We start from the raw sequence: 27,968 nt of genomic DNA, 5'->3' as shown, positions 1-27,968 counted from the left end.
TAGGTCCATCCCATAACAGTATCCTTACACAGAATCTCAAGTCATCCACTTTGATTCATCTCATCTGCTCCATCAGCCTACCACTGTACGTAACACGGCTTCTGAACAATATTTCTACTACAAATGACAGGTTAGACACACACACAATTATTGTGACTAAATATGACATCCATTATGAAATCACTTCTATGGGACCCTACATTTTGCAGTAGGAAAAAAAAAAAAAAAACCCTTTATCCAACCATTTTATGGGAATGCCCGAAGGCAAGGGCATAGGACAGGATGGTAAAGGTCAAAGGATGTGTCAGCCTATGTCCTATCAATTGGTCTGTCTCACACCAGAATAATGTGCGAGCTAGGAAGAGAAAAAATCCTTCTCCATGCACAGAGGCATTCAATGCATACAAACAGAATCTTCTGCACTACTTAGGTGCACCCTTCACCTTCTGATATGGAAAAATGGTGATGTGTGCTCCTCTACGATTTTGTGAATCACCAAAAAAATCATAAATCTAAGAATTGTACACATCTGAGCTTTTGGTAGATCAAGCTCTGTTTCTCTTCTGTATTTTTGTCCTACCAAATTCAGAAGTGTGAAGAAATAAGTCGAAAAAGCAATTCAAATCATTATTTTAACACATTCTAAAGAAGAAAAGCTGAAAATGCTGATACTTCACTTTTCTTATTATGCATTATGCAGGTGATAAATGCCCGCTCTTAACGTACATTTTACTCAGTTCAAGAGAAACTGAAAGAGTCCTTATGACAGGCAAATATCACTGTAGTGGTCACGCAGTGAATAATAACAGCAATTATTAAATAATTACGCGAAGAGCAGTATCTAATGTTTAAAATATCGCCTTTTGTCCCTGCACAGTTGAAAGGGACAAGTTCAATATAGCGTTCAATATTCTGGGGGCCAAACAATGCCCTGGACTACTGCACCGGACCCGGACAATACACACTTTCAAAAATAAAAATGATATACGTTGCAACCTTCTTTGCGGATTAAAATCAGTGGTGTTCCAACTCTTTAACAGGTCACAGTATTGAACTATTAACCGTAAAGCCTAAAGCGAAAACATCATAACACTGTGCTCAGGTTGGTTTAATAAACATTTTCTTCATGAATGTTAAACAAACCTAATAAACCCTAGACGTACTATAGCAAACAGAGCCAGCTGAAAACCGAAGAACAGGTAAACCCATCCACTTTTACTCCAAATATATTTAGAGCTCCACCTTCTGAACAAATTATTTTGTGATTTTCTTTTGCTATGGACAACTAAAAAGTATAGTCAATTTAGCTTGCCATTTTCAATATACATTTGCATGACAGAGCCAACGAAATAAAAGTGCAACAGAGACTACATAATGGTTATTGTGTACAGTAGTCTGCAACAAAGGCACCCATGGTTTGTTATCCAAATCTGATGGCATTAGTCCACAGTATTTATTTAAAGTATAGCATAATTATTACCATGCAACACGTTTTTCTGGAGGGGGTTTTACGCTGTTAGTTTTGAAATACTACAGCTAAAAGTTAGGTTTCACAAACTTGCTGAAAACATTTTGTTCTTCTAAAGAAACAACCTCAGACTGGCTCACTTCTAGCACTTGGAGAATACCCTAGCAAATCAATGTGGTGCATTGAGTGGATTTTGCAAATTGTACAATACAAACACATTTCCAATGCTGTATTAATGACTCAAAATAAACTACAGATTCATAACGAGAAATATCTATAATTACAGTTTTAATAAAAGGTTGCAATCAAAAGGACGATTAACTCACCTTCTATACGGGTGATTTATCACTGGGCAGAATCAGAAACAAGTGTGGAGCAACCAGCCTGGACAGTCTATTTAAGGGTTTCTAAATAAATTGCAAGCTGTTGAGTAAGCCAAGCGGAAACTCCCTTTTGGTGAAAACAAAGTATTTGAGAAAATCATTTACATGAAAAAAAATAACTTAAAAAGAAAGGGAGAAATCCAGTGTGTCTAAAATGTACAAATAATTAACTTTAACATTGTTTGTCGATGAAATTTGCAGGTTAGTCGATTTTTGAATGATTCAAAGAAGGCTAAAATATCAATATACCCTGCAACCATCTTATGCAACTCATTGCAATGAAAGGAAATGCAGGGCGCTTTGAAGTTCAGAAACAAAATAGTCCAAAAGATTTGGCAACAAACTCTTCCTTTACAAAGTACCTACATTTTGATTGCACATTGAATTTCAGTTGTCTCTGCAGAAACTAATCTTAACACAGCAAATTAAAAATGCTATTGCTATTTCAAAGCATAAAATGGAGAGAGACAAATTGGTAAGATTCGAATATGCAGGATTGTCTGTTCAGAATTCGATCTTGAACCAGATGTTAAAACAACACTGGAGATGGCAATACAAGTTACAGGCAGCATGCAAAGACCTGTAACTGTACCTCAGAGCAGAAGATAAGCACTGATTTCTTGCGAGTCTGCAATTCTTTTCAACATACAGGACAAAAAAAACTCAGTTACATCATTAAAGGACATAAAGGCAACAAATCAATGTGTGTGTGAGTGTATATATATAAGGGATGTGGAATTCCTATCGCCCAACGCCCAGGACATCTTGTTTGGGGTCAAGGGCAACAAGATTTCATGTTTACTTTGTCCTTGGGACAAGTAGGCCCAACCCTCTGCAGCACAAACCCTTTGGCTGCCAGTTTACAGAGAGTGGAACTCTCTGCAGTTGAGGTAATGTGTTTCCAAAAGATAATGCTGTTCGAACTTGTATTTATGGTTCATTATTTGAAAGCCTTCATTATTAGGGGGAGTGCTGTAAATAAATGTTTTAAGGTCACACTTCACTACGGACGTTGGTTCCAGTACAAAAAGAAAACAAAAAAACGTGTACACAAGTTTGAAACGTTTAGGCTAAGCGGCTAAGTATAATGCTCCCAGAATCCTCTCTGATTAGATGCAAATGTTTGCAGAAGCTTGTAAGCAAGAGAGAATAGTCTGCTTTTAAAATAAAATGTTCAGAAAAAATGCAAGTAGGGAACAATTTTGCTACCATGAAATTTTAGGTGCTATTTCTTTGTAGTGTCATTTAGTAAAATGTGTTGATGCATGCTAGTATTTCCCAAAAATATTTCTAATGGAAAATCAGTGTAGCTATTTTTAACACGATTATGGGAAGCATGAAAATAAACAAACACTGAAAAAAGTCAACTGATCCGACATATTTTTATAAGTCTTTTAGTTTCATCAATGCGTGTCTTGTTTTGACATGGCTTTTGTAACAATTTATTGTTGTGGGAGCTACCAGGCCCTCAACATTGTAACAAACACTGGCAAGCACCCCCCCCCACAAAAGTTTTTGAACTCTAAAAGCACACGTTGCCACCAGTGGCATAACAAAGGCCCTGCAGACGCCCTCCAGGGGACCCCTTCAGCACAGCACCTGCCCTGAGTGAGTCTGAAGAGCGGGCTCCTCCATGTTCTTTGTAAAGGGGCACCCTCCAGTTTAGTTACGTCACTGATTGCCAATGTAGTTCCTGACACTGAACAAAACTACTTTGTGTGCCAATATGCTCCTTGTGGAAGAGCAGAATGCGATCACTCACAGTAAAGCCAGTCGATAGAGAGAGAAATAGAAGTTTAATATAAACAAAATGTCTTTGTTAACTAACACCAGACTTAATTAGGAACCAAGACCCACATGTAGGTAGCTTTTTGCATGTCGCAAACAGCGAATTTTGCTGATTGCGACATGCAAAAAGCACATCGCAATGCACAAACCTAGTTTTGCGACCTGGTTACCGAATCGCAAAACAGGTTTGCGACTCGCAATTAGGAACGGGTGTTCCCTTCCTAATTGCGACTCGCAGTGCAATATAGAATTGTTTTGTGACCGCGGGCGCAAACCAATCGCAGTTTGCACCCATTTCAAATGGGTGCTAACCCATTCGCAAAAGGGAAGGGGTCCCCATGGGACCCCCTTCCCCGTTGTGAATGTCACTGTAAACATTTTTTCAGAGCAGGCAGTGGTCCTGTGGACCACTGTCTGCTCTGAAAAAATGAAACGGAAACATTTCATTTTTCGTTTTTGTAATGCATCTCGTTCTTCTTTAAGGAAAAAGGGCTGCATTACACACAAAAAAAAATGCTTTATTGAAAAGCAGTCACAGACATGGTGGTCTGCTGTCTCCAGCAGGCCACCATCCCTGTGAGGGCCGCCATTCACAAGGGGATCGCAAATTGCAACCCATCTCATGATTATTCATAAGGTGGGCATTTGCGACCCCCCTTGCGAATCGCAGATGGTGTCAGGGACACCATCCTACATTCGGATTTGCGACTCGCAAATTGCGAGTCGCAAATCTGAACCTACCTCACGTGGCCCCAAATTCTTAAAGAAAGTCACAAAAGTGCAGCCATGGTATATGTCTTAGAATTAGTGGCTTTCAACAGAAGTATACCAGGAAATCGTACCCCTATAAAATATTTGTGAACTGTATTTTAGCATGGGTAAATAGGCATGTGTAGATTTGCTCATGTGAAAATCTATTGAGCATTTGCATGTTCATTTTCCCTCCAGCCACTTTCTTCCCAACCCTAGAAGAAGTTCTAATTCTGCCATTATCAGGAGTAAATTTCCAACCTTTCTTATTACGGGAAAATATTAGAGAGAAGCTGGTGAAAATCTTTAAAACATGCAGGTTAGTAGGTTTGCAGACTCAAAGGCATTCCAGCCCTGGAACTATTGCTTACTTCTTCCTCCAGCCCCAGTATGCAGATCTGCAGAAAGGTGGCAAAATAAGGAAATTGCTACAGTAGGGATTGAAACTGCAAGTATTCAAGCCCTACTATGGTAGTAGCCCTGGCATAATCAGAGAGGCTATTATCAGAGCTCTTACATAATGAGATTGCTGCCATAATTTGTTGCCACACTACATGGCACCAGAGGGACAAGTAGATCTTTTTACAGGACAAGAAGATTTGAGAAGCAACCTGTCCCCTGGACAAGTAGATATTTTAATAAATTCCACACCCCTGATATATATATATATATATATATATATATATATATATACACACATACACACACACACACACACAACAATATAAGTGTGCAACCAAACGTAAGCAACTCTGGGTAATTCCCAAGTTTCAGGTGGAGAGCAGCTCATTCATATGCAGCACTCTACAACACAACCAACATGCTTAATGTGCTCAGCTCAAATACCTGTTGCTCTAGCAGAGTTGTTAAGCATTGCATTAGCACAGTACCATCCACGCCAAGCTGGAAAAGAGACAGACTGTTGCAGCAAAGTCTTCAAGCACAGGATTAGCTAGTGCCATTCACAGTGAGCTGAAAAATTACAAAAGCCTTTTACCGGTCCAGGCACAGTACTACAGCTTTGGATTGGTAAATACTCTCCAAGCCAACCTGAAACGAATAAAAGCAGCTACTGACACACATGCTTCACTCAAACACTCATCAGTGAACTATGTACACAATAGCAGTTTTTTCCCGTAACATACTTGCAAATTGGCAGACACATTCATGTATGACGAAAATATTAGACTTGTTTCAGTAGAAAAGTGGCTAGAATCAGAGGAAAAAATGCACTATCCCATGCATACCCATGCTTGTGAAATTCAGCATGCTGCATGAATTTAATAGTGCTGCTCCTAACATCTTTGTTTTGAGAGAGGATGGGGGTTATTACTGGATCTTAAGTAGCAGCACAGACACCCCCCCTCCCCCCACCCCCCACTGTTAAAGGAGGGTGATTTATTTTCTGTGCAACTTCAACACGGCCATTCTTATAGCTGATATTAAAAATATCTGTAGTTAGCTTTAATTTGGTTGGTAAATTTTGTGGGAGCAGATAGTCACTTGATGAAAGATCTCTAGTTTAAATGTACTTTGCAAATGTAACTGTGAGAGCTAGATGTTGAAAGACCACAAGTTTTGAAAGGGAGAAGACCAGTGAAGCCTTACAAAATCTATATTCTGGTGACAAACGAAGCAGAAGTCACAACTAGTCAGTTTTTAAGTTTTGAAGTTGAGAGTTAGCTGCACTACAGGCAAAGTACTGCAGTGCTGTTTTAAGATGAGTGAGGGGTGCACACTCCATACTGTCACTATGATGCATCACATAACCCTTCTCTTTGACGCATGCCAATCCTAGCGCACACGTTTGAATATGCATTCGAGTTGATTACCACAAATCCAGGAGAGTACAATTCTGGACAAAACGTCACATGCTAAGTATAATACAAGAAATATAGGACATGTCAATACCCAAAATACTACTGAACTGAATCCACCTTTTCGGGGATTTCTTTACGAGTGCACAATCATGGACCTGATGGAGTCTACGATCATGTTCCATGCACAAGGCCTTACGCACTGAACATGATTACAGACTCCATCAGGGCTCAATGGAGGACTTGCTGGCTGGTTTAACAGGATTATGTTTTATGCAGGCACAACCTGGCAGCTTGATTTTAAAGTCTTGTAAGTCTCTATTGCAGTTTGCCACTGCTAGCACTCAAACTACAAACTTGAAGAAAGCTACAAGAGATACATGAACAAAAAAGTATGAGAAGTTATCCTTTCAGTGTTTTATCTATAGAGTCTCACCGAAGAGATAACAACAACCGCACACACCTATGTACTTGCATTCCAGGGATAAAATGGTACAGAAACAGCTTGTCTGAAGATGTTCACACTATTTTCTCATGTCTGTCCTGTATAGGCTGTCTGTAGTGATGAGGACATGATGGCACCTGCAACAGGATAGTAATTCTGTTCACCGCCTTGAGCGACAACATTTACATCACGTTATTTATCGGAAAATCAGAGCCTTTCTACGAGATGGCCATTTTCTTTGTCGTTCTCTTTAGTATTCCGCTACAATGTAGTGGAATCATGGAGTACAGTCTTAATTAATAAAAGGCTACCCTAAGACTTGGAGTGAAAGAAAAATTCTTTGACATTCTTGAACTTCAAAAGGGGTATAACTGGCTGCCGCTAAATCAGGGCTGGCACTGGAACTGGGCATTTTAGTGCAATACAGGCTTACCACACTCATGAAATGTTTTCTGTATGCCATCAACACTTGCAAAGCAGATTTATCTGGTTTGGTTCTAGCCAGCTGGGTAGCGACTCGTGGGCTGCTTAATTGATTGAATTGACATCCATACAGATTGACAGACCCGGCTATAATTCTCAAATTCTCCTACTGCCAACATATCTTTCACCCATAGGCTAATATAGCACGGGCTTTCTGAAGGTAAAACTTTTGGCAAAAACTTCTGACGTGTCAGCAAGCACATTCACAAAGTTAAATGACATTAGTATTCCTAGTCTCATGCAGTCTGGAGTGGAATCCAAATTCAATCTCTATAATTTTGCCAGCTAAAGCTCGTATCCACATTTTTCTATTCAGAAAGCCACACTATGTTGGTGTAAGGGTAAAAACGTGTTGCCAAACAATCTTAAGTATATCTAGCTGATGCACTTAAACCGGATGTCTACATATTGACATACGCAACTGAGTGCAACCACAAAGGTCAAGCTGAAATTTCAAGACAATTGTTAATGACCAATATAAATATAGGTGAGTAGCAAAGAAACAGCAAAATAAAGAATCTCTCCGTCATTGCTTTGTGGTAGATAAAAATAATTGCCCTGACATTACTTTGCTATGTGCACACCAATACAAGTACAAGGTAGTCTAGTCTAATTTATGGGTACTTAGGCCACCCAAAGGTTGGTAAGGCCATTCACACTAAATAGTTTCTCAATGTCTAAGCAGCATCATACTTATGACACTGATTACTTTTGGTCTTTAGTATACACTACCATGTCACCACCCTTTCAAAAACAACAATTTAAATAATTGTTTTGCCAGTGCTAAAGATGTTATGCTTTTTATAAGAATGCACAATAGAAAGAAATACAAGTGTCAAACTTCAACTGCTCAAAAATGAAACCTCCATGGGCATGTCCTTTGTCAAATCAGCAAATCCGATTCAGCCCAGGAGTGTCAGCAAAAACATTTCTGCATTGAAAAGGATTCACAATGGCAGCGTGGCAGAGACATTCCTTCATCCTCCCTATAATGCTAGCATTGTGCACTTCAGCATAAAAGCACAAACTATGTATACATTTGCTTTACGCAGGTGCTAGCTGCAAACGTGAACTTGCATATTTACTTCACTATCTCAGGCATATATGTAAAAAGAGTTGCAGTAGTTTGAAAAATAAAGTCCAAAACCACAAAGTAACAGTCATGTTTAAAAAAAAAAAATTATTTGACAGTTAAAAGCAAGGGGAACTGCCTCTAATTATTCAACTCGAAAGTGTATTAAAATAAATGTTATCTAAAAGCTTCATCACAACTACTGTGTCCACAAGGACATTGGGAAACCAACCAGAACTCAAAACACAAAATCAATATTATGACAGATAGATCAGACTGGGTACACATTCATGCAAATGTGATAGGACGGGGATCCAAAGATAATTAGAACATACGAATGCCAACAATAACTATAGAAACGTCTCTCTTTTTTCCCAGGCTTCTCGTGATATTACTACTCACCTGAAAAGGATATTGCTAAACTATAGTAATAATTTATTTCAGTTGACCTGAATAGGTCACAGTGCTTCTGCCATAAGACAGAGTGAAAGGCACATAACTGGGAAGAATTACAACTGCTATGTAAGCAATTGTAGAGATAATCAGATATCCAGCTCCATTCCTTATGAACTACTTTCTCTGAAACCTTACAGTCACTACACAAAAGAAGGTCTACAGAGAGGGGAGATGAAGTCGCAGCAGCTATTACTACATCCAAGATTCAATATCATTCCCAATGTGCGATCTGAACCAGTAACTTGCATAAAAAGATGAGTCCTTACCATGGAGTTGCAATGCTAGGTGAAGGTAGGAAATGTGTACATTAGTTGTATATACTGAAGAGAGAAGAGGCTTGGGGTGGGGTACAGGTCTGGGCAATAGAGGACGAGAAAGGCCATCATGGGTTTCTGAAGTAAACCAAAAAAAATAAAAACACCAAATCAAAACTATACAACTAACACCCACCACAGACTTTAAATAGTTGAACTACGGTTTAACAGATGAACTGTAGCATTACCATGGACAATTACGGCGGTCTCAAAATCATGCCCATATGAAACCATGATTGCTTATACCCAGAATGTCACAACTGACCAACTATCCTTATCCCGGTCAACAATCAAAAAGTTGAGAATGGAAACAAACCTTTGAGTAGTGGTGTAATGATGGCGACACCTATTTTAGCAGCCAACGCTCGGTCTGTCTCAGTTTTAGAGTTAAAATAGTTGCCTAAAGAACTGCAAACCTCTTGGGAAGAAGGAAAGAAGGCTCTGAAATGAGTATACGTAACATGTTTATAGAGTAAATCAAGTTATATGGCAGGGTCTGCAACGCAGATGATTTTGTTGTGCCATAACTGGTACTTAACTTTGGTTAAAGGCCTAGCGATATATGTTTAACTAAACTTTGTAGCTTAGGGTGTGGGTTGGTATTTCAACATTTTCTCTTCAGCTGTATTTTTCAATTTTTAAAAGCTTTAAATATTTTAAGGTCAAATGAAAACCAACACCGATGATGTTGTAGGTGTATCACTCTTGAAGGGGCCAATGAAGAATGAGTGTAGTGGCAAATTGTCACGACGAGCCCTACAAGTTCTTCACAATTGAAAGAAATGGAAACTGCCTCAAAAGACTATGGCAATGAGTCTTATCCAATGGACTGCATTATGAGATTTTGTTCCATTAACAACTATTGGTTTAGGTCTTCTCATTGGGAGGCCCAAATCAATAGAACAGTTCTACTTGCATTACGGAAAAAAAAGGAAGTGAGTCTACTGCACTACACACAAGCACCGGTAAAGCCAACAGGTTTTATCTATTGGTTTTGTAAATGTTTTTACATGTTGTCCAGCAGTTGAGCTGCTGTGCAACATGGCTTAAATTAAAAGTAAAAACAATGCTATGACATAGCCAGCTCTGACCTTATCATAACACTTTTTTTTACCTTTAAGACTTGTTGCACAACAGCAAGTGCTGCTGTGCACCACATAAAAAAAAGTACAGGGGTATTTGGGAGGAGAACACATCAGAGACCAGGAGAAGCATGGTGGTGGGTCAAAATAAAATACAATTGAGGGAGAGGATGGTGGAGGAAAGTTACTTTTTGGAGCGGGAGTAGGACGGGGAAGGAGAGAGACTACACAGCATGCACTTTCCAAGTGTGTGCTGCTACGTAAAAAATGACATTAAATTCAATAAAGAGTACCTGTTGGCCAGTGGAAGGACACTGGCCACAGGAAGCAGTACTTGGTTGATGCTCCATGGCATGGACGAAGACCCTAAAGGAACCGAAGCCAGGAGGAAGCCGAACGCCTGGAGGAGCAGCTGACCAATGGGAAACTAGAGGGACGTGGGAGCCAACCAATGGTAAGTAAAGGTGCATAATAAACTGCCTCTAAGCCCTCTTTAAGATTCAATTTTTGTTTTTGTTTTTTTTTTTTTTTTTTTTTTTTGTTTTTAAGGACAATCGCTTTCACTGACAGGTCATGCACTGTAGGCAGGGCCACATGAATTATGTGGCAGGAGAAAGCCAAATTATTTGGCAGGAAGGGGAGTGAAATTCCTTCAGCTGACAACCAGGGCATATTGTTTGAGGTCAAGCACAAGATTTAAAGTTTACTTTGGCCTTGGGATAAGTAGGAGCAACCCCCTACAGCACAAACTTATTGGCTGCCAGTTTACAGCACCCCATTATCAGGCACGGAAGGTAATTGTCTGCAGTTGAGGTAATATTTGTGCCCATATGTTTAAGCTGTTTGAACGTGGATTTATGGTTGATTAATGCAAAGCTTTTGTTATTAGGATGAGCGTTGTAAATAAATGTTGTCAACTCGGACTGCACTACTGACTATGGTTCCAGGAAAAAAAGAAAAAAAAAAAAAGAAGAAAAGCATTCGCAATGCAATGGGTCTCGCATTTGTTAGAGTTAGAGCTGTTAGCGTTGTAAACACCTAACTGGACTTTTCTTGCCACATAAATTGAAAATGGAAAGTAAAACAGTTTCACATAAGCAAGCCGATTCAAAGTGCCATGCCACGAGCGTGAAGGAGGCACACAAAAGGAAAAAGAAGTTTGTTTGCAGTCAAACATATAGGCAAACAGTGCAACGAGCCATGTAAAAGGGTCCATGTCCAAGGCGGTAACCAAACTGCCACAAGGATGGACAAAAGTTAAGCATTTACCAATGATAACAAAGGATTTTTGAAGGTCAAGCCCATGAACAAGCCATAGTGATGGACGAGGTTAAATGCTTAAAAAAAATAACATGTCGGAAAAGCAGCGGAAGCTGCTATGCTCGACCTAAAAAGGAAAGGAGGTGAAGGTGAAGCATGCATTGGATTATTATTGACTGTTGACAAACAGCCACTTCAGACTTCAAGTCCTCTATCCTGGAAAACCACAAACCTACCAGCAACATAAATAAACCTATTTAAATATAGAAATTAGGCATTTACATTGACAAAATATTTAACAGCACTCTGAATTGCTTGTGATCAAGAGCTTGGTAGTGCTCAAAGAAGCACAGCTAGATGGGGCACATGAGGATGGCGAAGTCTGAGATTTCGAAACTACAAAGCACTGATGAAGTCTGCTTAGAGTGAAGGAAAGGCGGCCAGAGGGCACTGAACTGGTCTCATCCAGTGGTAGCTTGCGAGCTTCCAACAAGCTGCCTGCTGTGCCCATCAAAGAGCCAGATGTCAGTGCAGGAAGACGGGTGTTTTCTCACAGCTTAGAAGTTGGATTACATAGCTCTACAATGCGGGTGCAAACAGGGGTGCATCGGCAGGATGGAGAGGGTAAGCAGCACCCTATGATTCTCTTTTGTTTTTTTTTATTACAAAAATATTTAGCTCCATAATACGATCTATATAAGAGGATGTGTACATTTGTGGGTTGCCCAGGATATAATCATTTTACATGTAAAGACGGTGGAGAAAAGTGGACAAGAACGAAGACATATGTCCATCACAAATTGTACACAACATTAAACACCAATCTTTTTATTTCCCTGGGTGATTCCCTGCAATTAACAGTACATGAAGCAAGTCAGTTCACAAAGAGTAAAGAGGACATGGCTGGCTCCAACTTCATTAAGTTGAAATGCCAGTAAGTGGAGCCCACCAGGAAGTGAAACAGATGCAGGGGCAGGTTGAAATCACAATGTATGGTGTGAAATCGCACTGAGAGGCTTCACTGTCGCTTGACAGACAGGTCTCCACATCAATTAAATGTTAAGCAGTAGTAAAGGACGGTGCCTGAGAGGTAATCATGAAGACGGCCGGGATGCATACAAGGCATTATGCAGCATGGCTAATATTCACATGAAATGCCTTCCGGAAAATAATTTCATTCAGCTCGATTCATACTCCGTTACACCCAGTGCAGTGTTAATTTTCTGATAAAACACTGCAGGATATCAGCGACCCAGAAAGTAGAGTGATGGAAAAATGTATATCAGGTCATGAGCAAGCAAAGTAATATTGTTTATATGCCCCTCGCTGTGGTCAAACAGCATTCCTGGTCTGATAGCAAGGGCATAACATACTCCCAAACAAATACAAAACCCTGCAATAATGCTCCATCCATACACTGGTTGTCTGCTACAAGCCATGGTGAAATCTGCCCTTTACTGAGAGTGTTTACCCGGGCCGTACTCAAATCTGTTTACAGTACAGCAGTGCACTTGAGTACTGCTACAATAAAGCAGAACCAAAGCAGGCGGTTGTCACTGTCCCCCTTATCAGCTAATTTGCACTGCCAGGCCAGTAAGAGGCAGCCTCTTCTTGCACATATGTGGGGAAATCGTCCTACTCAACTCACAAAAGATTTACTATATAAAAAAAATCCTAACTGGACTTTTCTTGTCACGCAAACTGAAAATAAAATGTAGAACAGTTGACATAAGCGAGCCAATTCAAAGCGCCGCCGCTAGCGCTATGGAGAGAGACAAGAAAAAGAAGTTTGCAGTCAAAGTTATCGCCAAAAGTGCAATTAGCAACATAACAGGGTTGTTGCCCAAGGTGGTAACCAAACCACCCTAAGGAGGAACAAACGTAAAGCAATTACCAACTAAAACAATGGATTATTGAAAGGCAAGCCCATGAATGAGTGATAGTGATGTGCGTGAGGTGGGCGTGGTTAAAAGCCAGACACATACGAACACATCAGAAAAGCAGTGCTTGCGCACTGCTATGCTCAACCTAAAAAAAAGTGTACACGTTTGCAAAGTTTAACAATAAGAGGCGATGTATAAAAACTCCCAGAACGCTCTCTGATTAAATGCAAATATTTGCAGAACTTTAAAAGCAAGTTTGATGATTCTTTGCTTTCAAAATAAAATGTTCTCAAAAAATGCAACTAGGAAAAAATGTTTTGCTAAACTACTGTGAAATTTAGGTGCCACTTCTTTGAAGCATCATTTAGTAAAATTTATAAATGTATTGATACATGCTAGTATTTCAAAAAATATATATATATTCATAAAGGATAAATTAGTGCACCCAGTTTGAACAAGATTTTGAGAAACATGAAAAAAACAAGCTTTGGCAAATCAATAGGTCTGACATTGGTAGTCAGTTTTTTTGTTTTGTCAATGCGCGTCTTGTTTTGACATGGCTTTTGTAAAACGTTATTGTTGTGGAAGCTGCTGAGCCCTCACCAATGTAACAAACATTGGCAAAAAGCAAAAATATTTGTGGGTCTCTGTAGGAGGCTGGCCTGGCTTATAGTGGGTACCTTGTGGTACTTACACCTTGCGCCAGGTCCAGTTATCCCTTAGTAGAATAGAGGTGTTCTAGCAGCTTAGGTTGAACTAGGAGACATGCAAAGCTCCTACTATACAACTTATCTCATATAGCACTATATCATAAGAAAACACAATACTCAGAGTTACTAAAAATAAAGGTACTTTATTTTAGTGACAATATGCCAAAAGTATCTCAGAGGATATGCTCCTTTAGGAGGTAAGTAATATACACAAAATATATGCACACATACCAAACTCAGGTAACTAACAGAAAAGTAGTGCAAACAATGTAGAACACAATAGAATGCAATAGGAAGAAATAGGCCTGGGGCAACACAAACCATATACTCCAAAAGTGGAATGCGAACCACGAATGGACCCCAGGCCTAGTGTAGTGTGTAGAGGGCCGCTGGGAGTATAAGAAAACACTAAGGGTGTCCAAGATACCCCACCCCAAGACCCTGAAAAGTAGGAGTAAAGTTACCCTACTGGGCCAGAAAGACAATAAAGTTGAGATGGGGGTTCTGCAAGGACAACACTGACTGCAAAACACTGAAAACGGATTCCTGGACCTGAGGACCTGTAAAGTAAGGGGACCAAGTTCAAGAGACACGCAAGTGTCCAGGGCCGGCAGGAACCCACTAAACCCCGGATGAAAGTGCAAAAGGGCTGCCTCCGGGTGGAAGAAGCCGAAGATTCTGCAACAACAGAAGGTGCCAGGAACTTCTCCTTTGGTCAGAAGATGTCCCACTGCGTGCTGGAGGATGCAAAGTTGTTTCCACTCAGAAAGACCGCAAACAAGCCTTGCTAGCTGCAAGAGTTGCGGTTGAGGATTTTGGGTGCTGCCAGGGCCCAGGAAGGACCAGGAGGTCGCTCCTTGGAGGAGGAGACAGAGGAGGCACTCAGAAACACAGAGAGCCCACACAGGAGCAGGAAGCACCTGCAGAAGCACCTGAACAGGCACTTAGAAGATTTGAGGACAGCGGTCGACTCAGAGTCACAAAAGAGGGTCCCACGACGTCGGAGTCCAACTCAGCGAATTGGGCAATGCAGGACGGAGTGCTGGGGACCTGTGCTAGGCTGTGCACGAAGCAAGTCTTGCAAAAGTGCACAGAAGCCCAAGCAGCTGCAGTTCACGCAGTACACAGGATTACTGTCTGGCGTGGGGAGCAAGGACTTTTGGACAGATTTGGACAGAAGGGCCACTGGACTGTCGAAGACACTTGGACCCAGCTCCTGTGTTCCAGGGACCACGCTGGTTAGGATGAGAGGGGACCCAGAGGACCGGTGATGCAGAAGTTTGGTGCCTGCGCTGGCAGGGGGAAGAATCCGTAGACCCACCGGAGATTTCTTCTTGGCTTCCAGTGCAGGGTGAAGGCAGACAGCCCTCTGAGCATGCACCACCAGGAAACAGTCGAGAAAGCCGGCAGGATGAGGCGCTACAATGTAGCTAGTAGTCTTCTTGCTATTTTGCTGCGGTTATGCAGGCGTCCTGGAGCAGTCAGCAGTTGATCCTTGGCAGAAGTTGAAGAGGGACCGTTATCTGGTGAGATACCCACAGGAGAGACCCTAAATAGCCCACATAGGAGGATTGGCTACTGAGAAAGGTAAGCACCTATCAGGAGGGGTCTCTGCCGTCACCTGCTGGCACAGGCCATTCAGAGCTGTTCATTGTGTCCTCACACCTCTGCATCCAAGATGGCAGAGGTCTGGGACACACTGGAGGTGCTGGTCAGGGGAGTGGGCACTCCCCTTTCCTTTGTCCAGTTTTGCGCCAGAGCAGGGCTGGGGGATCCCTGAACCGGTGTAGACTGGCTTATGCAGAGAGGGTCAAAGCATTTCCAGAGGCTAGGAGTGGCCCTTCCCACCTATTTCCAAAGGGAGAGGGTGTAAGACCATCTCTCAGAGGAAATCCTTTGTTCTGCCTTCCTGGGAGCAGGCTGCCCAAGCCTCAGGGGGGCAGAAACCTGTCTGAGGGGCTGGCAGTAGCTGCAGTGGAGACCCCGGCAAGTTAGTTTGGCAGTACCCGGGCTCTATGCTGGAGACCCGGGGATGCATGGAATTGTCCCCCCCAATACCAGAATGGTATTGGGGTGACAATTCCATGATCCTAGACATGTTACATGGCCATGTTCGGAGTTACCATTGTAACGCTACATATAGGTAGTGACCTATATGTAGTGCACGCATGTAATAGTGTCCCCGCACTCACAAAGTCCGGGGAATTTGCCCTGAACAATGTGGGGACACCTTGGCTAGTGCCAGGGTGCCCACACACTAAGTAACTTTGCACCTAACCTTCACCAAGTGATGGTTAGACATATAGGTGACTGATAACTTACTTAAGTGCAGTGTAAAATCGCTGTGAAATAACGTGGACGTTATTTCACTCAGGCTGCAGTGGCAGTCCTGTGCAAGAATTGTCTGAGCTCCCTATGGGTGGCAAAAGAAATGCTGCAGCCCATAGGGATCTCCTGGAACCCCAATACCCTGGGTACCTAGGTACCATATGCAAGGGAATTATAAGGGTGTTCCAGTGTGCCAATGAGAATTGGCAAAATTAGTCACTAGCCTGCAGTGACAATTTTAAAAGCATAGAGGGCATAAAAACTGAGGTTCTGGTTAGCAGAGCCTCAGTGATACAGTTAGGCACCACACAGGGAACACATATAGGCCACAAACTTGAGAGCACTGGGACCTGCCTAGCAGGATCCCAGTGACACATATCAAACATACTGACAACATAGGATTTTCACTATGAGCACTGGGCCCTGGCTAGCAGGATACCAGTGAGACAGTAAAAACACCCTGACATATACTCACAAACAGGCCAAACAAGGCTTGAAGAGGCTACATTCCTACAGTCTCAAAAAAAAACACATTACCACAGTAGTTCCTGGAACTAAACAAAATTACTTGGTGGGCCGATATGCTCCTTGTAAATGAGAAGATTGCTGTCACTAATAGTTAAACAACAGCCGACAGATGGATAGAGAGAGAGAGAGATAGGATTTTAATAAAAACAAAAGGTCTTGGTTAATGCCAGACTTTTCTAGGGGCCCAATTCTTAAAGAAAGTCACAAAAGTGCACCCAATGTATACGTCTTTGCATAGGTGCAGATTAATGCGTTTCTGAACTCACAGAAGTAGACCAGAAAATTGTACTACTAGAAAGTATTTGGAGAGTGTAATTTAGCACAAGCAAATATGCATGTGTAGATATACTCATCTGAAAAAGGTCACTTTCCCGCCAACCACTTTTTCCCCCCAAAGCATGGAAGAAACTTTACTTCTGCACTCATCAAGTAAATTTCCAAACATAAAAGATAGCACATTTTCACAGACTCCCAAGGGCATTCCGACCTTTGAACTACTACTTAACTCTACTTCCAACCCCAGTATGTTGAGCTGCAGAAAAGAAGCAAAATAAGGAAACTGCTGGTATTAAAGCCCCACTATAGTATTCGCCCTGGCATAATCTGAGGTGCTATATATGAGATTGCTGACATAATTTGTTGTCGCGCTACTTTGCACCAAAAGGCCAGGTAGATTTTTTTTTACAGGACAAGAAGATTTATGAAGCAACTTGTCCCATAGACAGGTAGATATTTTATTAAACTGCACACCTCTGGGAAGGATTGAGTTAATTACACAAAGAAAATGCATATTATGTGGCATACTGTGCCATGTTTTTTTATTAGTATTAATTCATAATTTCATCATTAGGGGCGAGTGCAAAGCGCTCCGTCCCGTGCTGTAATCTCTCTTTGGGCTTCAAACCACTCCCATGTCACATCAGTTTCTTTCATTGGATCATGGTCTTGCCTTTTAAAATCTGCTTGCTTTCATTAGTGAAAGGCATACATAGGTCATGTCTTTTCCGGTGTTTAGCTCTCCTCGAGCGCAACAACCAAGTACAGAAACCATATGAGGCTTCACGTTTTCCATCCGGGTTCTGGACTACTTTTCTCTTTTTTCACAGTGCGATCTCGCTGGGCAAAATTCGAGCGCTTTGCATGACATCGACCCTGTTACATAGTTAATTGCACTTTTGCCAGTTACGTAGATAATTCCACTTTTGCCAATAGGTTTCACTACAAGTGAACTCTAATTTCCCTTTATGTGTCTGCTTTGCAGTGATGGCAGCAGTCAGCTCGCTTATGTGAAACTTTTACTATTCAGGTTTATATAGCAAGAAAAGTCCAGGTATGTGAAACTGTTTAATTTTCATTTTCAATTAATATGGCAAGAAAAGTCTGGTTAGGAGTTTACAATGCTAATTGCTCTAGCTCAAGCAAATGCGATACACGTTGCATTTCAAATGCTTGTTAGGTTCGAGCCTGTGTTGCATGCGTTTCGCTAGCGAGACGCTTTAGGAATTAAAAAGGGCTCGGATCCCTGTCCACGTCACGTCATTGTCTTTCATTGGTTCATGGGCTTGCCTGTTAGAATCTGCTTGATTTCATTAGTGGAAGGCACGCACAGGTCATGCCTTTTCCGGTGGTTAGCACTCCTCGAGCGCATCGACCAAGTACAGAAAACATTCGAGGCTCGCTGTTTTCCATCCAGTTCGTAGACTACTTTTTCTCTATTTTCGCAGCGCGATCTCGCTTGGCGGAAGTCAAGCGCTTTGCATAATATCGACCCTGTTACACAGTTAATTGTACTTTTTCCGGTTACGTACATGGTTTATGTGGCAAGAAAAGTCTGGTTAGGAGTTTACAACACTTTTAGCTCTAACACGAGCAAACGCGAGACCCGTTGCATTGCAAATGCTTGTTTTTAAACTTGGTAACACTGCCTGGGCATTGGTTGCGCCACATTAGTAGCAGTTTAAGACCCAAATATAATAATAAGCAACAGAAAAGTGACCAGTCCATTTTTGCAAAGGGCCTTCCACTGCAGAGCAACCCATGCTGCTGCATTTTAAGTAACTTTTGAACTGTTTGAACCAGAAACATTTTTTGTTATAATCTGTAAATTATGCAGCAGATGATGGATTGTGTGGCAAATGAATAAATTATGCGAAAATCACCACAGCTGAACAATCGCATAATTCCAGTGGCCCTGACTGTAATCAAAACCTAAATAGGAGCTAGGAAATAAAGTGCCATCTAACAGGGCATCTGAGGGGCATAAAAAGAAAGAAACTTTTTAAAGATAAAATACAAAAAATAAAATGAAAAAGGATAGTTTGATGGAGCTTTGTCACTGAGGAGGAAGGAACTATTTTTAAAAGGATGTGAACAATTCACACAACTTTCTGCAGTTCCTTAAAGTGAATGGATGCAATGAGTAAAGTCAGCTAACCTATTTCTTATGTTATTTGCTGTGGTGGGTGAAATCAAAACGTGAATGATGATCCAATAGCCAAATAGGTTAAGCCTATTGAACAAAAGCACCTTTATATATGTATAATAATAATATGGGATTGTTTTAGGTACACAATAGTATGACACGCTGTCTCAAAGGCCACATCTAAAATTTTTTGTCATATACGACTATGCCAACTGACTGAAATGACCAACTTCTGTAATAAGATAACCAGATGACTCTGTGACGAATGGGAGGCCAGGGGGGTTCTTTTAGACATCCTTGGTTTCAGCCAAGGTAGTCCAATTAGTTCAGATGAAAATATCCAAGACTACAAATCATGAGTGCATCAGGTTGCTTACTAAAAACATGGGACTTGAAAATTGTGCTCTAGCAACATTGAGTCACTTGGTAATGTTACAGTGCAAGTTAGTTAGTACGAGGGCAGGAGCAAAAGCACAGCTGTGATGCTTGGCAACATGAGCCAATGGATACCAAATTACCTAAAACGTGACTCCAGGCCAAGGACCACCACTTCCTCCCCAGATTGCTCAATCTCAAGTCCGACTTTACTTCATTTGCAGACACTGCTCTCTTCAGAGTCCGCATCTGTTTCATTTTGTTTGTATAGCGCTTTTTGCCATCCCCTCTTGGCACTTACTATATCACCAGGGACGTGCTCAACACAATGCGTCCTTGCAGCTTAAGCTTAATGCAGTGTCTGTGCGAGTGTTGGCATTAATCAGTGTGGGTCTGGCTGAGGGGGCACTGCTCTAAGTGAGGGAAGGGTGTGGAGCATGCTCTTAACAGGGAAGGTGGGCTTGAGGGGGAGCGATCCTGAAAACGCAGGGGGATGCAGTATCTTCCATGTTCAGTCCAACAGGAAAGACAATGAATAAAGTATTCAATAGACAAGAGTTTTAAAATCCTGTGTTCCCACTTGCTACACTGTGTGATTGTGGGCAAATTATCCTCCTAAACGTCAGTTCTCATATCTGTAAATTGAGCGTATGCACAGAATTGGCCTAAATGTTGCTAAGAAAAACTCGATATAAAACTCAACACAGTGCTTCGAGCATTCTTTGCATCTAGCACATAGGTTTTCTTGCACTTTTTCCATATCTCAATGCATTTATGCATCACTTCTCTCAACTAATACTAGTAATACTGAAGGGTTAATAAGTGTTACCTGTGGACACAGCCATGATAAGCCATGACAGATCGTTGTCGCATAGCGGAACGATGTATGAAAACAGGTCATGACTTATCACCGTTAATAACCCTTCAGTATCTGGCAAAACAACCCAATATACTTGCTTTTCCTTGATGTTGGTAATCTCGCATCATTTTTGGGACATTATAGTGTACACAAACTTATGCCTTGAGAAAGTCTTGTTAACGAAACATGTGTCGGCTGATGTTCATTGGATTCATGATGCATTGGATGTATAAAATTTCTACTGTGTACAGACATGTATTTGGAACTTTGATTGATACAGTGCACTGAGAAATGGACTTTATGGACTACTGTGGTTTGCCTTGGTAAACCACTATTGACCTTCTTCATGTTGATTGATCCATCAACCGACACACCTGCACCTGAGGCGGTTGGGTGCTGTACCAGTGTGACAGCCTCTGAGTACTTTCTGTGACATATGGACATTATTTCCCAAATATGTTGTACATACGTATAGGAGGTGCAAACCTGTAGCATAGCTGTAGTCATTAGTTAACAAGGTGGCACAGACAAGATGACTTCACCCGGTGATCAAAGACATCACTCACAATTCTCAGTGTTTCAAAAAAAAAAAAAATAAATAAATGGGAGTAGCGTACATGCAAAAAAAAAAATCACTCGGTCAGGATGAGCTATTGTGGTCCCTAGGCCTAAAGTCAAGTATCACCTGTACACTGGTAATCTTACTATTGGGTGCTTTTATATTAGGGTAATCAGATTTTGAGGAGCAAAAACCAGGACAGGTCAGACATAAAAGAAGGAATAAAGACATTTTTCACTTTTATATCTGGCCTGTCCCGTTTTTTTGCGTAGGGGTGTGTACATGTACACACACACACACACACACATATATATATATATATATACACACACACATTTACAAGACTATATAAATAAAATTAGCTATGGCTTGACCTCCCACCCTGCACCCCCAACCCGCTCCCACCCCTCTCTGCTCCCCACTCCATCTCTATGCTGGGATCAGACAGGGGACTGTGTTGCCTGACAGTAACAGATAAAATACTTTAATTACTTCATACTTTGTGGGCTTCTTTAACATATGCTTCCCTAGATGATCTGACCTTTTTCCCAAAAACCGGGACATTCATTTTAAATTAAGAGAAGCGTTGCGACACCGGGACAGTCCTCTAAAAATAGGGACTGTCCGGGGAAATCCGGGATGTCTGGTCACCCTATTTTACATGCAAATCCACGGTCCAGCAAACTGTTTCGCCATCAAATTGTAGACGTGACGACACTGTAACATTCCGGGGACTAATTGTGTACCAAGCAACACGTTATATATTAACCCCATGATGAGGATCGTCTCTTAATTATAACTGCTACACAATATAAAGCAGTCGTACCTGGAACATGTTCTTTTGACGTCCATTTGCTCGCTCCTGCGAAAGCAGGAACCACATTTAGAAACGGGAGCACTATTTTTGCGCGACTCTGACATAATCCAGAGGATAGACTGCATTTATGCATTTTGACAATAAAACCCTCATTAGAATAATAAACACTTGTCTGGGTCCAAAGGTTTAGACATTGAACAGTGTCCACGGCACGCGTTCATGAATTTCACTCCGTAGTCTGCATGCGTAGTACCACTTTCCGCCAATTATAAAAGGAGGGTGGCCAATGACAATGAGATTTTGAGTTACTTTAATCGTGTTAGAGACGTTGGCTTCTATTCCTCCTCTAATTGTATCATGAGTCTACGTCGTCTAAGAGGTAACCAGTAATCTAAATATTTTATAGGACCCTTTTGGGCCGCACATCAATATCACTCGTGGAGGGAGAGAAATGACAGGTCAGAAGAGGGAGGCGAAAGTGTGCTACAAGCCTCCCAACGCAGAACGAAGGAAAAAACTGGCTGACACTGCCCACGAAGTATGAGTGATGGGGAACGTTGCGGTCAGAATGAAGGCAGAGGAGATATACTTAGATGGGGGTTACCTGTCCTCGTTCTTTCCTTTCTGTTTCTTCCCCATAGCGGCGGCGCTGTTAGCGTCTCGAGCTCTCTACCCGGCTTGCGCTATTATGGTTTGTGGTCTCTCTGTCCTGGACCCACAGCCCGGTACAGCCACACTACACATATGGTAGGGAGGAAGCCGAAATCTGCGCATGAGCTCAGCGACTCCGGTGCGTGTTGATGACGGCACCGGGAAGCCCAAACTAGCTGAGCTAGACAGTGCGCGGCCTCGGCTCGAATGCTGACCGCGGTGTATTTTCTATGCCGGAGCCTACGTTCTGATGAATTTAGAACATAAACCAGACAGGAGAAAGAACGAGTCAGATGCACGTGCGCACCTAACTCAGCTTTCGTCAAAATCGTGCGACACTGCATGCGTGCGGCCAGTGCTATGACAGTGTTTGAATTGAAACTGCAAAGGGTCGAGATCTCGAGATGACTAGCTTGTGTCGCCATCTTTGGTGAGGCATAAACACAACCTATTCCAAATTACATTTCTTTGTCTGTTATGAGCCGTGGCGGGGCGGTTCTCAACAATTTGAACAGGTTCAAGATGTGCAACACCACTGCTGGAATTGTATGCTGCGCAGCAAATGACTGCGAGTCCGAAAGCTTTTAACAAGGGTTGACAGATGTGTGCCTGACTTTAAAAGCAGGTTTGTCTCCCTCAAACGACACTGACCAGCTCTATTTGAAGCTATAAGCAAAACTGAAGAATCAACACAAAGTCCAGCGCTTTCTAAATTACCCCAAATCTTTATTGACTACTTTTTTATCTTTAACAGTGGGGTATCTAGGCAGTAATCGTACTTCATCCTGAAATCATCCGTGAAGGAGTTGCCTGGGAAATTGGGCATTCTGCAAGAGGCGTGCGCTTTATTCAAGTTACCTCAAATTTGAAATGTCCCATTATTACATTTCTGTACTAATACAGGAATCTCACAATGTACCCTTGTACCGCACCATGCACTAGTGAGAATACCCACAAGACGTGTGAAACATCACAGTACATAGGTACTATAGAGCACTGCTAGTTCACATCTTTCCCGACTGTAAAAGTATATTGCTTAAAACGTAATGCTGAGAATGTAAGAGTTCATGGTTTAGCTAACTTAAGATAACTTGGTCCTTGTGACTCGCCTGTGATGTTGAATACTAAAATGTGAGGTGAACTGATGTTTATTCTTTGGCATAATAAAGAACTCTTAAGCTTCACTAGACAAAAAAGTGATTTTCAGTAGCTAACTAAGCAGAATGTGCCTTCCCAAAGACAGAGCGACTCGTCCCAGGCAGAATAACATACTATTTAACATTTCATATGCCGAGAACCGATGTTTTGAACACCAGAACTCCATATAGTGGAATAGTGAGAAAATCTTCAAACGTATTTGTTGGAAATGGCCCTTTCTGTAGGGTTATCCCCAAACTTTTTGCTTTTCTCCATCTATTTTTCTGACCCTCTTTTTGTTGGCTTTAGGACTCTGGGCACTTTACCACTGCTAATCAGTGCAATAGTGCATGTGCTATCTCCCCTACAACTTAGTACATTTGGCTTACATCCATTTGGCTATTTAATTTACCTCTAAGTCCCTTGTAAAGTGGTGTAGCATGTACCCATGCCCTGTACATTAATTGCTACTAGTAGGCCTGCAGCACAGATTGCACCACCCACAGAAGTAGCCTTTCAAACCTGTCTCATACCTGCTACTGCAGGGTTCTGCGTGCTCAGTTTTCTGCCACACTGACTTGGCAAGTCAAACTACTTGCCAAGGCCTAAACTTCCTTTTTGCTACACTTAAGTCAACCCTGAGGTAGGCCCTAGCTAGCCCTATGGGCACGATGCTATGTGTGTAAAAGTTAGGACATATGTATTTATGTTCCACATGTCCTACTAGTGACAAACAGCCTATTTAATTTCTCACTACTGTGATTGCTGCTCCTCTCCTAGGACTGCATTGAAAATGCCCTGACATGTTTACAAGTGGTATCTTCTGATCTACGAGGAATAGAGTGGGCATGTTTAGTATGTTTGGAATGGTAGTGAGAAATCCTGCTTATTGGTGTAGGTGCATTTTTTATTACCCTGGTAGAAATGCCACTTTTAGAAAGTTGGCATTTCTCTGTGCTTATAACTCTAGTGCTTTTGCAGCCTGACTCCAATCCACGTCTGTGCAGAGTCACAGCTCCGCTTGGTGCATACTTTCCAGATAGCCATCACACAGGAGGGGCTGGGTGTGACAGAAGAGGCATCTGCATACTGATAGTCATCCTGGGCTAGGGAGAGGGAGGGTCGTTCACACCTTACATGTGAATAGGCTGTGTTCTGCCCTCACACAATGGGCTGATTACCCCTTACTGATATCTGGAGACAGGGCTGGGTTGAAAGGGTGTTGTGCTTGACTTGAAAGGACACCTTTGAAGTTACCCCTCTGAACAAAGGCATTTTTGAGTATAAGTAGAAGGGGCTTGCCCCCTGATTCTGAGAGCACTTTGGAACTGAGACCGAACCTCTGCCTGAAGGACTGCTGAATTGCACAAAGGACTCAACTGGACTGCTCTTCTGTTGTTGTCCTGGTGTCTGCATGGTGGCTTAAAGAACTCATAAGGATTGCTTTTCAGCTTGTTGCCCTGCTACCTGTGCTCCCTGACTTTAACTTCCCTGGCACTGCTGGACTGCCAGGAGAAACCGCTACTGTCTACCCTGATGTGCTGGCCTCCCTGGCCCTGTGTGCCCCCTAAGTATTCTCCTGGGGCCAACATGGGGTGTATATCATTGGGACTCTCAGGGCTCTACGTGCCCCTGGTTCATTGCAGCCAGCGTGGGGCATACGTGGAACCTTTGCCCTGTGTTTTTGGAGTATAACACCTTATGTGTCATAAAAACTAGTGCACAGAGAGTGCTTTGCTTTCAACTTCCTCACGAGTCGCCCAGCGCGTGAGGGGCACTTTTCTAAACTTTTTTTTACCCAACGCATGTTGAAGTGCCTTTCACTTTCCCCATAAGCAGCGTATTACTGTAGCACCAAGAATCGCTGGTGATTGGGATTCCCCTTCCAGTGAGGGAACTGCAACATACAGTAACTGAGGGGGAGGTGCTGTCCAGTAGCACCATCCCTCCTTGTTTGACATCGTGATTGGCCCTCTGGAAACCCCCAGAGGGGCCTCCCTTCCTTGGGAGGAGACACAGAGTCTGGGGGACAGCCGCTCTTCCTTGCAGCAGCTCCCACCTGAACCATGAGCAGGAGAAGGGCTGCTCTTGCTGTCCCGCATGTTTGCAGGTAGCCAATCCCCAGGAGTAGGACTGCCAGGATCTGGTGAGCCCTTTGCACACATCGCGGTCCCCTCTGCCTTGGAGATGACCAGCTGCTGTGGCACTCTGTCAGTTGCCCTGGGGCTTGGAAAACAGGCAGCTGGGATAGAAGAGATAGAAGTTGGGGACAAGGTCTGCCCCCGCATCTGTACATGGGTGCCTCCCACCATTACCCCCTCTCTCCCGGGAACCTCCCTTGAGAAGTGGGCACTCTGGGTTTGCTTTTGGCAGGGGAAACCTCAGGTGAGGACCCCAAGGGGTAGTGCGGGTCCTCCTTTAGGAAAGCCCGTCATACATTTGGAAACCACACTTTTATATTCTAGGTATAAGGTGCCCAGACACACTGGTGTCGCACCTCCACTCAACTCCCCTGGGAAAAGTTTCTGCTAATAGGAGAGGGGCAAGATGTTCCTGTCATTGTGATTGTGTACTGTACAACGTGTGGTTCTCATGGTGATTTATGTGTAAGTTACCAATTTGAGGTGCAGTCTACATAGAACCTTGCCCTATCAGGGCCCAGGGTCCTATTACTACAGTTACTTCTTATGCTCTGTACCCGGGCTACAGGTATTTTGGTCATATGATCTCGTTACTAGTCTTGCAAATTTCTGCATTACCAGAATGATGAGTTCTAGGCCGGTCCTTGCATGTAATGCTCCTGGTGTATGATTTATGTACCATATCTGAGATTTATGATGTTCTTGGTCCATGACCTACATGTACAACATAAGATTTATATTTTTGTGATTACATGTGGCATCTTAATTGTGGTGTATTTTATTGTGTCACTGGTGTGCATATGTTGTGCAAATGCTTTACACATTGCCTCTGAGGATAAGCCTGACTGCTCTGTGCCAAGCTACCAGGAGGTTAGGACAGGTTATCTTTGGAGTGTAACTTATTTGCCCTGACTAATGGGGTGGGTTCTGCCTGGCTGAGGTGCTTACCCTAGCCAACCAGAAATCCCATTTCTAACAGTATTCCATTGCAACTGTTACTCCTTTGTTTGATTTCCCTTGGTTAGTAGCATGTGAACCATGTACTAATGCAGTAAATGAATGACACCTATGTTTAGGCTTTGTAAAGAAGTGTGAATTGTCCATGGTGGAAATCTATACTGGATTGTTACTCAGACTTTACGGAGTTCTTTGCTGTATTCTCTAATGAATTTTACACTTTTTGACGATATCATTTGATGGCCCAGCTTATGCATTTCTGTACATTGATTAATTGAGTAAATTTTAAAATGAAGATCCTTGTCCGTTGTTCTTTAACAGAAATGGTTTAGTGTTGTCTCTCACACCTTCCCAGCTAGCTTACTAAGAGAAACAGGTCCAGCAGGAAGCACCAAAAGTTTATTGGGGACTACACTGCTCCCAAACCGGTGTAAGCATGCTCAGGAGAGCAAACTAAGGTGTGCGCTTGAGCGCTGACAGATCCGGTAGCAGAGCTGACGGTTCCGTCTGGATCTGTCAAGCACCATTTGGTCCTGAATGGGCAAATTGCCCTTAGAACTGAGAACTGTACACTCACGGTATAGGGGATTGTGCCCTGAGACTGACTCGGTCCACACCCCAATGCTAACCAGTGATGACCACAAGGAGACGCAGTAAACCCAAAGACAACAATGTGAGTATTAATATGTATTATTGTGTGTGCAAAGATGAGTGCAGAGTGGAAATAGCGCATTCTGGAACTTGTGCGAAATGCAGTGTTGAGATGCAGTGGATGTCAAGAGTCTGCTGTCGTGCACATGTGATTGAGTGGAATAACACTTCTTACAGAAATGTCTTTTCATATAGAAAAAACAGACAGTGTTAAAGTTTGAGCAAGAGAGATCAGAGTTCAGGGGAGTCCAACAGTACACAGGCTATTTACGTCATAGAGTACCACGCAGGGATAGGCTGGCAGATACTGAGAGCCATGCTGCTAGTGGTTGTCCTTTGATTTGGTAACACAGTTATTGGTGGATGGTCTGTGAGTTGCGCACGTGATAGTTGAGTCAAAGGCAAAAAAGGGCACAGCTGACAGATAGAGGCAGGAGTCACGGGAACCCCTCCTCAAAAAAGCATTATTAGCTGCAGAACCACTCAGTGGCCCAGCTATTGGAAATTTGACAGGAGGAGCCATAGAGACCTTCGTCAGGCCACAGTTCATTGATCTATCCCTTTAGCCAATGGCCAGTCCAGCAGATAATAAATGTTGCTCAATTGAAAATCGAACTCAAAGAAATTGTCAA

General features: G+C 42.4%; 1 protein-coding gene across 1 annotated transcript in view; it reads right to left on the bottom strand.

Moving 5' to 3' along the window:
- Positions 1-22,782, bottom strand: part of EIF5B (eukaryotic translation initiation factor 5B) — a 675,161-nt gene extending 652,379 nt beyond the window's left edge. The window contains exon 1 of the mRNA XM_069204389.1: positions 22,404-22,782. Within this exon, the coding sequence (XP_069060490.1) occupies positions 22,404-22,438 (35 nt within the window). The 5' untranslated portion in view covers positions 22,439-22,782. The remainder of the gene's footprint in view (positions 1-22,403) is intronic.
- Positions 22,783-27,968: the final 5,186 nt, after the last annotated feature.

This window comes from Pleurodeles waltl, chromosome 8 (assembly GCF_031143425.1).
Source record: "Pleurodeles waltl isolate 20211129_DDA chromosome 8, aPleWal1.hap1.20221129, whole genome shotgun sequence".
Lineage (NCBI taxonomy): Eukaryota > Metazoa > Chordata > Amphibia > Caudata > Salamandridae > Pleurodeles > Pleurodeles waltl.
Note: the sequence above shows the minus strand (reverse complement) of the source record. Positions and strands in the feature narration are given on the sequence as shown.